General features: G+C 44.0%; 1 protein-coding gene across 2 annotated transcripts in view; it reads left to right on the plus strand.

Moving 5' to 3' along the window:
• Window positions 1-1826: 1826 nt before the first annotated feature.
• Window positions 1827-14678, plus strand: part of si:ch211-247n2.1 (calcium-activated potassium channel subunit beta-2) — a 30425-nt gene continuing 17573 nt past the window's right edge. Inside the window, exon 1 of one of the 2 annotated variants that reach the window (XM_021604132.2) lies at window positions 1827-1986. In XM_021604132.2, coding sequence (XP_021459807.1) covers window positions 1943-1986 — 44 coding nt within the window. In that variant the 5' untranslated portion in view covers window positions 1827-1942. Of the gene's footprint in view, window positions 1987-2805; window positions 3073-14678 lie in introns of those variants that run through there. The other variant, XM_021604133.2, reaches the window with a different exon arrangement.

Below are 14678 nucleotides of genomic sequence, written 5' to 3' on the forward strand. Positions count from 1 at the left end.
TCCTGACCTGTATGAATCCATACATCCCCCTAGTGGACAACAATAAAATAACTATACAAAACGTTTTCATACCTTTCTTATCAGGTGTCTAACTGCTCCTCCTACTGATGAAAACAGGGCATTGAAGTGTGGTTCTTCGTTTCCTGTAGCTCTTACAGGATTTACAGCAGTGGAGGCTGCTGAGGGGTGGACACCTCATAATAATGGCTTTAAATGGAGTCAATGGAGTGGTATCAACCACATGGGAACCACATGATTGATGTGTTTGATACCATTCCATTGACTCCATTCCATCCATTATTATGAGCCGTCCTCCCCTCAGCAGCCTCCACTGAATTACAAATGTGTAAAACAATAGGCCACCACTATATGCACTATATATACAAAAGAACGTGGACAACCCTTCAAATGACTGGATTTGGCTATTTCCGCCACACCCGTTGCTGACCGTGTATAAAATCAAACACAAGGCCATGCAATCTCCATAGGAAAACATTGGCAGTAGAATGGCCTTACTGAAGAGGTCAGTGACTTTCAACGTGGCACCGTCATAGGATAACACCTTTCCAACAAGTCAGGTAGTCAAATTTCTGCCTTGCTAGAGCTGCCCCGGTCAACTGTAAGTGCTGTTATTGTGACGTGGAAATATCTAGGAGCATCAACGGCTTAGCCACTAAATGGTAGGCCACACAAGCTCACAGAACGAAGCTCACAGAATGGGACCACCCAGTACTGAAGTGCGTAAAAATCGTCTGTCCGCAGTTGCAACACTCACTACTACCAACTTCCAAACTGCCTCTGAAGCAATGTCAGCACATGAACCATTCGTTGGGAGCTTCATTAAATGGGTTTCCATGGCTGAGCAGCAGCACACAAGCCTAAGATCACCATGTGCAATGCCATGCGTTGGCTGGAGTGGTGTAAAGCTCACCGTCATTGGACTCTGGAGCTGTGGAAACGCGTTCTCTGGTGTGATGAATCACGTTCCACCATCTGGCAGTCCGACGGACGAATCTGGGTTTGGCAGATGCCAGGAGAACACTACCTGCCCCATGGCATGGTGCCAACTGTAAAGTTTGGTGGATGACGAATAATGGTCTGGGTCTGTTTTTCATGGTTCAGGTTAGGCCCCTTAGTTCCAGTAGAAGGGAAATCTTAACACTACAGCATACAATGACATTCTATACAATTCTGTGCTTCCAACTTTGTAATAACAGTTTAGGAAAAGCCCTTTCTTGTGTCAGCATGACAATGCCCCTGTGTACAAAGCGAGGTCCATACAGAAATTGTTTGTCAAGATCAGTGTGGAAGAACTTGACTGACTTGCACAGAGCCCTGACCTGAACCTCATTGAACACCTTTGGGATGAATTGGAACACCGACTGCGAGACAGGCCTAATTTCCCAACATCAGTGCCTGACCTTACTAATGCTCTTATGGGAATGGAAGCAAGACCCTGCAGCAATGTTCCAACATCTAGTGGAAAGCCTTTCCAGAAGAGTGGAGGCTGTTATAGCAGAAAAGGGGGTACAATACTAATGCCCATGATTTTGGAATTAGATGTTGTCAGGTGTCCACATACGTTTGGTCATGTAGTGTATTTATCGGTATGATCAGTGAATGATTCATGTCAATAAAACAGTCCCAAAGAAACATAATATACTCAGTTTTAACATGAAAACTGCATCGCTCATGCCTGAATGTAATCATTGAGTTGACATGGGAGGTAACAGACAGTAAAAAATACAGTAAAAGTTGATGCTGTACCAACAATGACAGACAATGGTCAAAGTCCACTGACAAATGCCCACTGGCAAATTTGGCTTGGAATAAAATGTGTTACCATGGCTCTTACTAGCGACCTTCCTGCATTAACGTAAGAACTTCCTCTATTTCTTCCCTCTTGGAAAAAACACTGGAGGCCCTGCCAGAGTACAACGCCATGAAACAAGACAGTTACGCCAGACAACATCAAGGGAGAGTGGGGTGAGCTTATGTCTTTCTTTCTCTATTTAGCCTTTCAGCTTTTGAAGAAATGACTACCCATAGACTTTATCTGTGATTGTGGCTCCTGTTCATTAACTTTTGTTCAGTCTAGCTGTCCTATGTTATTACTCTAGATCAGTGCTTAACAAGAGGGTACTAATAGATTAACAATGAGGACAAACATGATGAGGGATGTAGAAGTTACACTGTAACTTCCATTGTGTAATCACAATTTAATTTAGGACTTTTTTATATATTTTATTTCACCTTTATTTTAGCAGATCATCAATAAGACTGATTTTAGGTGTGTAGACAAAAAACAAGTCGTTTTGAGACTCCAATCATATATACCTGACATATAGCCACTTATGAATCTGGGTTCATGTTGATGTTCAGTTCCAGAACAGTGTCCTTCCTGGAGCACAATTGTACTGTCTCCTGTAACGATTGCATTGGTGTACTTCTAACACTAGGTGGCAGTAGAGGAATGAGTGTAGGCATCCTCACATCAGACATGGCACTGTGTTTATGCACCTCACAGTATACCCCGTTCAGTGAGTACAGTAGGAAGTTAGAATGTTTGGGATTGCTTAAATTAGCAATTAGATATATTTTCTAAGCTCTCTCTCTCTTTTATAATGTATGACTAAATCTAAATTTCTGCAGTGAAAAAGTGTTTATTAATATTAAATAGATTCCTGACATAAGATCCAAACTAGAAGTCCAAAATATAAACTTGAAGAGACAATATTCAGAAGACATTCCTTCCGCCAGATATCCACTCTAAAGACACAGACTCTCTCTCTCTTTCTCACACACACACCAAATAATTTGAAGCATGAGCAAGGGGTAGTCCATTGTGCCTGTCACTCGTATGGCTCTGTAAGGTATGTCAAATATTTTGAGCACACAGGCTTACAACAGGGGTTAGCAGGGCTATGTCACTAATAGCCTACTCCAGAAACTGGCTTCACCAATAGGACATCTGCAGAAAATGTAAAACAACTGCTGACAGTCTCTCCTGTCCTCAACTTGGTATGGGATTATCAATAAAAGACATTTGCGGCAAAATCTGGACGCCTGAAGGTAGGACCTGACAAAGTCTCAGCACCAAAACAAAACACTGTTTCAACTGCCGTCTCCAACTGCTTTGGGGGACTAGATAGATAGATGAAAATTCTCTTAAACTGTTAATTGAATCACTGATAGATATGTAACTGATTTTCCTTCCATCAGCCCAGTGTTGTATGATGTATTCTTGTTGTTGCTGCTTTTCCATGAATTGGCAATGCCATATTTCATTGTCATTAGAGTTTGTTTGATTGCTTGAAAGGAGGCAGAGAGAGAGCAAGTAGTAATGCTGTTATGTGCATCCATGCAAAATGTTAACAGCCTGGAGATATGAAAGAGCGACTATTTTCCACTTTTTCCCCTCACATTTAGGATTCCTCTTCACCGTTAATTAGACTTAAAGAATACTTTGAAGGTCCCTCCTCTCCTCTGGTCTGCCATTGTCAGACGCTGACTCGACCTCCTGACCCAGAGTGAAGTCACTCGCTGACCTTTAGAATGACAGCGATCCGCCAGGTGCAGCTGTGGCTCTATTTTCAGTCCTCTTATGGTGCTTTCAAGACAACTGGGAACTCGGGAAAAAACTAGATCTAATCATGACGTCAGTGATCTTCAGGTCGGAGAATTCTAGAAAGATGACTGAGTTTCCGACTTAGAATTCTAAGTTGGATGACCATTCAAAACAATTTTCCCAGTCGGCTCTCTTTTTTTCTGAGTTCACAGTTGTCTTGAATGCACTGAAGTTGGATATTTCTGAGTTCCCAGTTGTTTTAAACATGGTATTACTGCACAGTCTGCCCAGATATCCAGAGCGGCACAGCCCATTAGTTCTTAGTACGCGGGGGAGACGCCAGCACTCTCACCACAGACATCATTAACGCTCCATTCTGTCACTTCAGCCGGGGAAATTAATGCTTCAGGCAAATATAGCCTATAGAGGAGGTAATGCCTCCTGCCTGCCTGCCTCTTACTCTAAACTGATTCTGAATGGATTTGTTCGTCGTTGGTTGGTACTGTAGCTCAATTATATTCAGTCATGTGAGAGTAAATGATATTAACATTTCATAAAAGCCTGCTGGTGAATAGATACAGTAATGGTCAAACTATGACCTATTTTTTTCAAAGCCAAGTTATCCTTCTCTTAAGGGTTCTTGATAAAAATCCAAAGATGTTATCACTTTTAATGAATAATGATAAATAATACATGGAAGAAAAAACATGTGTATGCCTGTACGAGAGCAGTCCAAGGAGCGCAACTACACAGCCGGGCTGCTTCATATGTCCCCGATATGCAATACAGCTGTCTGTCCTGTCTTCACTGTTACTATTAGGTACAGTTAACTTATCAAATAGCTTAAAAATGTATGTTATTTAACGTATAACATAAAGGAAAGAAGATTGTCTCAAGGCATTGCTGAGTAAACAGTCAGGTGCCTGTGCCTGTGCCTGTGCCTGTGCCTGTGCCTGTGCCTGTGCCTGTGCCTGTGCCTGTGCCTGTGCCTGTGCCTGTGCCTGTGCCTGTGCCATGTGCCATGTGCCAACTGCACAGCCAGCAGACAGAAATAGCACTCCAGAAACAGTCAATGACATCAATTGAAAATCAAATTTTATTTGTCACATGCGCCAAATAGAACAGGTGTAGACTTCACCGTGAAATGCTTACTTAAGAGCCCCTTCCCAACAACGCAGAGTTAAAAAGTAAGAAAAATGTGCTAAATAACAAAAGGAAATAGTAACACAAAATAACAATAACGAGGCTATATACAAGGAGTACTGGTACCGAGTCATTGTGCAGGAGTACGAGGTAGTTGAGGTAATATGTACATGTAGGTAGGGGTAAAAGTGACAAGTCAATCAGGATAGACAATAAACAGAGTAGCGCATGTGAAAAGCGGGAAAGAGTGGGAAAGTTTGTCTGTGTGAGTGTGTGTATGTAGTGTGTGTGTGTGTCATTGTAGTATGTGTGAGTGTGTGGGTAGAGTCCAGTGAGTGTGCATAGAGTCAGTGCAAAAGAGTCAGTGCAAAAAAAAGGGGGTCAATGCAAAGAGTCTGGGTAGCCATCTTATTAACTGTACAGCAGTTTTATGGCTTGTGGGTATGTAACAGTATAATTTTAGACCGTCCCCTCGCCCATACCCGGGCGCGAACTAGGGACCTTCTGCACACATCAACAACTGACGCCTACGAAGCGTCGTTACCCATCGCTCCACAAAAGCCGCGGCCCTTGCAGAGCAAGGGGAACTACTACTTCAAGGTCTCAGAGCAAGTGACGTCACTGATTGAAACGCTATTTATTTTTTTTAATTTTTATTTCACCTTTATTTAACCAGGTAGGCTAGTTGAGAACACCTTTATTTAACCAGGTAGGCTAGTTGAGAACACCTTTATTTAACCAGGTAGGCTAGTTGAGAACACCTTTATTTAACCAGGTAGGCTAGTTGAGAACACCTTTATTTAACCAGGTAGGCTAGTTGAGAACAAGTTCTCATTTGCAACTGCGACCTGGCCAAGATAAAGCATAGCAGTATGAGCAGACAACACAGAGTTACACATGGAGTAAACAATTAACAAGTCAATAACACAGTAGAAAACAAAGGGGGAGTCTATATACAATGTGTGCAAAAGGCATGAGGTAGGCGAATAATTAAAATTTTGCAGATTAACACTGGAGTGATAAATGATCAGATGGTCATGTACAGGTAGAGATATTGGTGTGCAAAAGAGCAGAAAAGTAAATAAATAAAAACAGTATGGGGATGAGGTAGGTGAAAATGGGTGGGCTATTTACCAATAGACTATGTACAGCTGCAGCGATCGGTTAGCTGCTCAGATAGCTGATGTTTGAAGTTGGTGAGGGAGATAAAAGTCTCCAACTTCAGCGATTTTTGCAATTCGTTCCAGTCACAGGCAGCAGAGTACTGGAACGAAAGGCGGCCAAATGAGGTGTTGGCTTTAGGGATGATCAGTGAGATACACCTGCTGGAGCGCGTGCTACGGATGGGTGTTGCCATCGTGACCAGTGAGCTGAGATAAGGCGGAGCTTTACCTAGCATGGACTTGTAGATGACCTGGAGCCAGTGGGTCTGGCGACGAATATGTAGCGAGGGCCAGCCGACTAGAGCATACAAGTCGCAGTGGTGGGTGGTATAAGGTGCTTTAGTGACAAAACGGATGGCACTGTGATAGACTGCATCCAGTTTGCTGAGTAGAGTGTTGGAAGCCATTTTGTAGATGACATCGCCAAAGTCGAGGATCGGTAGGATAGTCAGTTTTACTAGGGTAAGCTTGGCGGCGTGAGTGAAGGAGGCTTTGTTGCGGAATAGAAAGCCGACTCTTGATTTGATTTTCGATTGGAGATGTTTGATATGAGTCTGGAAGGAGAGTTTGCAGTCTAGCCAGACACCTAGGTACTTATAGATGTCCACATATTCTAGGTCGGAACCATCCAGGGTGGTGATGCTAGGCGGGCATGCGGGTGCAGGCAGCGATCGGTTGAAAAGCATGCATTTGGTTTTACTAGCGTTTAAGAGCAGTCGGAGGCCACGGAAGGAGTGTTGTATGGCATTGAAGCTTGTTTGGAGGTTAGATAGCACAGTGTCCAATGACGGGCCGAAAGTATATAGAATGGTGTCGTCCGCTTTTCTGCCTCTTGAGGGAGGAACATCATGGGTTTTCTCTGATGGGCATAATGTGGGGGGGTGATGAACATGTCCACTATGATAGACACACAGTTTTAGCATATGACAACACCTGTCTGTGCAGTGTGCATTCTGTGTGCCACCTGATGCTCAACGTCTTCTCGGAAAGCCCTGGGTTTTATATATCAAAGCGACAAGTGCTGGTGGGTTACTTGTTGTTCTTGTGTTACACAGAGGGGTGTCTTGGTCTCCTGACAGACCTTTTGGCAAAAAAACAAGTGCATTCTCCACAGTATACACCCTGCACTGTTAAGAGTCAGCTGCCGCCCGCCATGCTGTGGTTTGGCTCTGCTATGAGGGGATTCCTGTCCAACATGCAGACCATTTGAGTATTTGCCCAAAGATATGCTGCCATGGCCCAATGGTATTACAGAAAGGCACATGTTGCCAGTGACCTTTTTAAAAGAGGTGAACATCTATTTAAAATAACATCAATCACCAATGAAACCCGATAATATCACGCTATCTGATATAGCTTTTGTGAAAGGGTATACATAGTATTATTAGACACAATCATTCATTTATGCATTCGTTCACACACTCATTCCACAAACCATTCATTCATGCATTTATTCTGCATTTTTCCTGGAATCTACGGAAGATACTGTGGCATCTTTCCGTAATTCTGATTGCCACTATTTGAGGGATTGGGGTAGTGATTTGAGTGGAACTTTTCTTGAGTAATACAGGGGGAAAAACGTATTTGTGTAAATACTGAACTATATCAAATAGACCTTGTGACAAAAGACAGAGTGGAGTAGATTACTGCTGTGGAGCTCAGACAGGTTATTAATTGGTGGATGGTGCTTTTAATGATAGAGATTCTGAGAATGGCTGAGTGGGAGGAGAAGTATCTAGGAACAACAAACCGAAAAAGCAGTTACTTCAAAATAAAAAACTATATACATGGTCATAAAAGAAGAGATGGTGATTAGAAGGTGGAGAGAAGGTGATGGGATGGTTTGTTTGTGTTCTACCTGTGTTTAGTATTTACTATAAGTGTTGTATGACTAATGGGAAATAGAGGATGGTATAATTGGCCAATTCCTGAGAGAGACTCAGGCAAATTACTGTGAATCAGTCATTACGAACTTCTGACAAGCAAAACAAAAGAGCTGCAGTTCAGAACTAAATCGACCAAACTTTTCCAAGAGACGTATTATTCATGTTGCTAATTTTCTTTAGGGCGCTATAAAAAATGTCAATCGTTCATTCAACCTTTGCCTCAATAGAAAACCAGTTGACAAGGACAGTTGAGACAGAGGCAATTGTGCTTCAGAATGTAGTGGAAATAGTGAGGGATATGAGGCTTTCAGGATGCATATTATTGTCCCAGTCGTGATATAAGGTAATTGTTGGAGTGTCATTACCTTGTTGCTGCAGCGGGGCCTCTGTAAATGGGCCTGAAATTAGTGTTATTAACAGCCTGCGGAGTGAATTCCTGCCTTGAGGCAGTGCCTGAGGAATACCACAACGTTCACCAATTGACGGCTGCTGCCGGGCGCCGCCTCTCTCCACTCACAACAATATTGACAAATACTCAGACTGCATTCACAAGAGTGGTGTGTAAATCTTGTTGCCAGTCGCTGTCAAATAATATCCTGGCAGACACTGCATGGGAAGTCCCAGTGGTAGTGTAGTAAGCGGCCATGTTGGATAACTCAACTGACCCCTGACTCTGACTCCCTCTTCCCTCTTCAAATCAAATCAAATCCAATTTTATTTGTCACATACACATGGATAGTAGATGTTAATGCGAGTGTTGCGAAATGCTTGTGCTTCTAGTTCCGACAATGCAGTAATAACCAACGAGTAATCTAACCTAACAATTCCACAACTACTGCCTTATACACACAAGTGTAAAGGGATAAAGAATATGTACATAAAGATATATGAATGAGTGATGGTACAGAACGGCATAGGCAAGATGCAGTAGATGGTATCGAGTACAGTATATACATATGAGATGAGTAATGTAGGGTATGTAAACATAAAATTGGCATAGTTTAAGGTGGCTAGTGATACATGTATTACATAAAGATGGCAAGATGCAGTAGGATGATAGATTACAGTATATACATATACATATGAGATGAGTAATGTAGGGTATGTAAACATTATATTAAGTGGCATTGTTTAATGTGGCTAGTGATACATTTTGTCATCAATTTCCATTATTAAAGTGAGCTGGAGTTGAGTCAGTATGTTGGCAGCAGCCACTCAATGTTAGTGGTGGCTGTTTAACAGTCTGATGGCCTTGAGATAGAAGCTGTTTTTCAGTCTCTCTGTCCCTGCTTTGATGCACCTGTACTGACCTCGCCTTCTGGATGACAGCGGGGTGAACAGGCAGTGGCTCGGGTGGTTGTTGTCCTTGATGATCTTTTTGGCCTTTCTGTGACATCGGGTTGTGTAGGTGTCCTGGAGGGCAGGTAGTTTGCCCCCGGTGATGCGTTGTGCAGACCTCACTACCCTCTGGAGAGCCTTACGGTTGTGGGCGGAGCAGTTGCCGTACCAGGCGGTGATACAGCCCGACAGGATGCTCTCGATTGTGCATCTGTAGAAGTTTGTGAGTGCTTTTCCTGACACCCCACTCCGAGGGCACTCACCTCCTCCCTGTAGGCCGCCTCGTCATTGTTGGTAATCAAGCCTACCACTGTAGTGTCGTCGGCAAACTTGATGATTGAGTTGGAGGCGTGCATGGCCACGCAGTCGTGAGTGAACAGGGAGTACAGGAGAGGGCTCAGAACGCACCCTTGTGGGGCCCCAGTGTTGAGGATGAGTGGGGTGGAGATGTTGTTACCTACCCTCACCACCTGGGGGCTGCCCGTCAGGAAGTCCAATACCCAGTTGCACAGGGCGCGGTCGAGACCCAGGGTCAGTGGGCAGTGTGCAGTGTGGTTGCGATTGTGTCGTCTGTGGACCTATTGGGGCGGTAAGAAAATTGGAGTGGGTCTAGGGTGTCAGGTAGGGTGGAGGTGATATGGTCCTTGACTAGTCTCTCAAAGCACTTCATGATGACGGAAGTGAGTGCTACGGGGCAGTAGTCGTTTAGCTCAGTTACCTTAGCTTTCTTGGGAACAGGAACAATGGTGGCCCTCTTGAAGCATGTGGGAACAGCAGACTGGTATAGGGATTGATTGAATATGTCCGTAAACACACCGGCCAGCTGGTCTGCGCATGCTCTGAGGGCGTGGCTGGGGATGCCGTCTGGGCCTGCAGCCTTGCGAGGGTTAACACGTTAAATGTCTTACTCACCTCGGCTGCAGTGAAGGAGAGACCGCATGTTTTCGTTGCAGGCTGTGTCAGTGGCACTGTATTGTCCTCAAAGCGGGCAAAAAAGTTATTTAGTCTGCCTGGGAGCAGGACATCCTGGTCCGTGACTGGGCTGGATTTCTTCCTGTAGTCCGTGATTGACTGTAGACCCTGCCACATGCCTCTTGTGTCTGAGCCGTTGAATTGAGATTCTACTTTGTCTCTGTACTGACGCTTAGCTTGTTTGATAGCCTTGCGGAGGGAATAGCTGCACTGTTTGTATTCGGTCATGTTACCAGACACCTTGCCCTGATTAAAAGCAGTGGTTCGCGCTTAGTTTCACACGAATGCTGCCATCAATCCACGGTTTCTGGTTAGGGAATGTTTTAATCGTTGCTATGGGAACGACATCTTCAACGCACGTTCTAATGAACTCACACACCGAATCAGCGTATTCGTCAATGTTGTTGTCTGACGCAATACGAAACATGTCCCAGTCCACGTGGTGGAAGCAGTCTTGGAGTGTGGAGTCAGCTTGGTCGGACCAGCGTTGGACAGACCTCAGCGTGGGAGCCTCTTGTTTTAGTTTCTGTCTGTAGGCAGGGATCAACAAAATGGAGTCGTGGTCAGCTTTTCCGAAAGGGGGGCGGGGCAGGGCCTTATATGCGTCGCGGAAGTTAGAGTAACAATGATCCAAGGTCTTTCCACCCCTGGTTGCGCAATCGATATGCTGATAAAATTTAGGGAGTCTTGTTTTCAGATTAGCCTTGTTAAAATCCCCAGCTACAATGAATGCAGCCTCCGGATGAATGGTTTCCCGTTTGCAAAGAGTTAAATAAAGTTCGTTCAGAGCCATCGATGTGTCTGCTTGGGGGGGGATATATACGGCTGTGATTATAATCAAAGAGAATTCTCTTGGTAGATAATGCGGTCTACATTTGATTGTGAGGAATTCTAAATCAGGTGAACAGAAGGATTTGAGTTCCTGTATGTTTCTTTCATCACACCATGTCACGTTAGTCATAGGCATACGCTTGTTAAGGCAGATGTTTGTTTCTGTCTGCGCGATGCGTGGAGAAACCCGTTGGCTGCACCGCTTCGGATAGAGTCTCTCCAGTGAGCAAAGAACGTTACAGTCTCTGATGTCCCTCTGGAATGCTACCCTTGCTCGGATTTCATCAACCTTGTTGTCAAGAGACTGGACATTGGCAAGAAGAATGCTAGGGAGTGGTGCACGGTGTGCCCGTCTCCGGAGTCTGACCAGAAGACCGCCTCGTTTCCCTCTTTTTCAGAGTTTTTTTTTTTTTGGGGTCGCAGGATCCGCGTCGCGAAAAACATATTCTTGGTAGTACTGATGGTGAGTTGATGCTGATCTTATATTCAGTAGTTCTTCTCGACTGTATGTAATGAAACCTAAGATGACCTGGGGTACTAATGTAAGAAATAACACGTAAAAAAACAAAAAACTGCATAGTTTCCTAGGAACGCGAAGCGAGGCGGCCATCTCTGTCGGCGCCCTCAGTCTGGCTACACTTCTACTGCATGGTTATAAAAGGCTGAAAGCTTGATGAAACAGAACAGACAGGGCTTTACCACGAAGAGCCCGAGTCACCTGAGTGCACTCACCCTCAGACAAATATTTACAATGACCTTGCTTACATTGACCACACTCATTCTTTCAGCAGGTGTGTCTTTCGTGATGCATTTATTATTGGAGTGATCGTGCTGTTGAACTGTTCAAAGGTTTCTTTGTTCAATATTTACTCCAACATGTTGACTCCTGTTCCTATTATAGCCAGGTTCGTACAAATGGTCCCAAAAGACCAACCATGATCAATGGGAACCTACTTGTGTTTTAGTCTCATGATGTCACATGATTGTAAATTGGGAGTGATTGTGTACTTTATTCAACATTGAAACAAACAAGGATATGCACTAAAAAAAATGAAATAAAGTTAACATTATAGAATATAATCTCTGTGAAGAATTACCAAGCCTTGAGCATGGATGGTCCAGGGTATATGGAGAAGTTGCATGTGTTTGTTGTCTTCTACTTTAACAGTGTCCTGTTTGACCCAAATATTTTAGAAAATTTGTTGAACATCTACTGTCTGGGTTATGACATCCTACAGTATGTGATGCCCCAAAAATGAAATAAAAAATATATGAAGAGTTAATTTGAGCTTTATGTATTCTCCCATTTATTTATGTATTCAAGCATAAATATTGGCACCGGAGGGGATGGCTACCGTTTTAAGAGCTCCTAACCAATTGTGCTATTTTTTTTTTTTTTCGCATAGTTTGTAACTTATTTTGTACATAATGTTATTGCTACCGCCTCTTATGACCGAAAAGAGCTTCTGGATATCAGAACAGTGATTACTCACCTGGAACTGGAAGAAGATTTTTTATTTAATGAGTCTGACGCGAAGGATATAATGTTGCTCCCAGACAAGGCCCAAATCCCTGTCATTCACATGAAGAAAATAAGGAAATACGGGGGGCAGAGATATTGGTGCCTTGTGAGAATTAGTCGGCGAGTGGGTAACCTGCTTCTACCATCTGTTCTATTAGCCAACGAACTGGATGAGCGCCATTTGAGACTATCCTACCAACGGGACATTAAAAACTGTAATATCTTACGCTTCACTGAGTCGTGGCATAATGACGACTCGGATAATATATAGTTGGCTGAGTTTTCCATGCATCGGCCGGACAGAACAGCTACATCTGGTAAGACGAGGGGTGGAGGTGTGTGTCTATTTGTCAATAACAGCTGGTGCGTGATGGCTGGTGCGCAATATTTTCGTAGCCATCTATTTACCACCACAAACCGATGCTTGCACTAAGATCGCACTCAACGAGCTGTATAAGGCCATAAGCAAACAAGAAAATGCTCATCCAGAAGCGGCTTTCCTAGTGGTGGGGGACTTTAATGTAGGCAAACGTAAATCCCTTTACCTAATATCTACCAGCATGTCACATGTGCAGCCAGAGGGAAAACAACTCTTGACCACCTTTCCTCCACACAAAGAGACCGGTACAAAGCTCTCCCTCGCCCTCTATTTGGAAAATCTGACCATAATTCTATCCTCCTGATTCCTGCTTACAAACAAAAGTTAAAGCAGGAAGTACCAGTGACTCGCTCAATATGGAAGTGGTCAGATGGCGTAGATGCTACGCTACAGGAATATTTTTCTAGCACAGACTGGAATATGTTCCGGGATTTATCCGATGGCATTGAGGAGTACACCACCTCAGTCACCGGCTTCATCAATAAGTGCATCGACGACATCGTCCCCACAGTGACCATACGTACATATCCCAACCAGAAGCATGGATTACAGGCAACATTCGCACCGAACTAAAGGCTAGAGCTGCCGCTTTCAAGGAGCAGGCCACTAATTCGGACACTTGTAAGAAATCCCACTATGCCCTCAGACGAACCATCAAACAGGCAAAGTGTCAATACAAGACTAAGATTGAATCCTACTACCCCCCGGCTCTGAAGCTCGTCGGATGTGGTAGGTCTTGCAAACTATTACAGACTACAAAGGGAAACTCAGCTGCAAGCTGCCCAGTGACGCAAGCCTACCAGATGGGCTAAATGCCTTTTATACTCGCTTCAAGGCAAGCAACACTGAACCATGCATGACTCTCTTCTCTGTATACATCAATGATGTTGCTCTTGCTGTTGGTGATTCTCTGATCCACCTCTACGCAGACGACACCATTCTGTATACTTCTAGCCCCTCCTTGGACACTGTGTTAACTAACCTCCAGACGAGCTTCAATGCCATACAACTCTCCTTCCGTGGCCTCCAACTGCTCATGCTGCCATGAGTGAAGGACCATCCTACCAATCGTAAAACTGACCATCCTACCGATCCTTGACTTCGGTGATGTCATCTATAAAATAGCCTCCAACACTCTACTCAACAAACTGTATGCAGTCTATCACAGTGCCATCCGTTTTGTCACCAAAGCCCCATACACTACCCACCATTGCGACCTGTACGCTCTCGTTGGTTGGCCCTCGCTTCATACTCGTCGCCAAACCCACTGGCTACAGGTTATCTACAAGTCTCTGCTAGGTAAAGCCCCGCCTCATCTCAGCTCACTGATCACCATAGCAGCACCCACTCGTAGCACGCGCTCCAGCAGGTATATCTCACTGGTCACCCTCAAAGCCAATTCCTCCTTTGGTCGTCTTTCCTTCCAGTTTTCTGCTGCCCATGACTGGAGCGAATTGCAAAAATCTCTGAAGCTGGAGACTCACATCTCCCTCACTAGCTTTAAGCACCAGCTGTCAGAGCAGCTTACAGATCACTGCACCTGTACATAGCTCATCTATCTACCTACCTCATCCCCATACTGGTATCTATTTATTTATTTATTTTGCTCCTTTGCACCCCAGTATCTCTACCTGCACATTCATCTTCTGCCGATCTACCATTCCAGTGTTTAATTGCTATATTGTAATTACTTCGCCACCATGGCCTATTTATTTCCTTAACTTACCTCATTTGCACTCACTGTGTATAGACTTTTTGTTTTCTTTTGTTCTACTGTATTATTGACTGTATGTTTTGTTTATTCCATGTGTAAGTCTGTGTTGTTGTATGTGTCGAATTGCTACGCTTTATCTTGGCCAGGTCGCAGTTGCAAATG

The sequence above is a fragment of the Oncorhynchus mykiss genome, chromosome 5, assembly GCF_013265735.2.
Source record: "Oncorhynchus mykiss isolate Arlee chromosome 5, USDA_OmykA_1.1, whole genome shotgun sequence".
Lineage (NCBI taxonomy): Eukaryota > Metazoa > Chordata > Actinopteri > Salmoniformes > Salmonidae > Oncorhynchus > Oncorhynchus mykiss.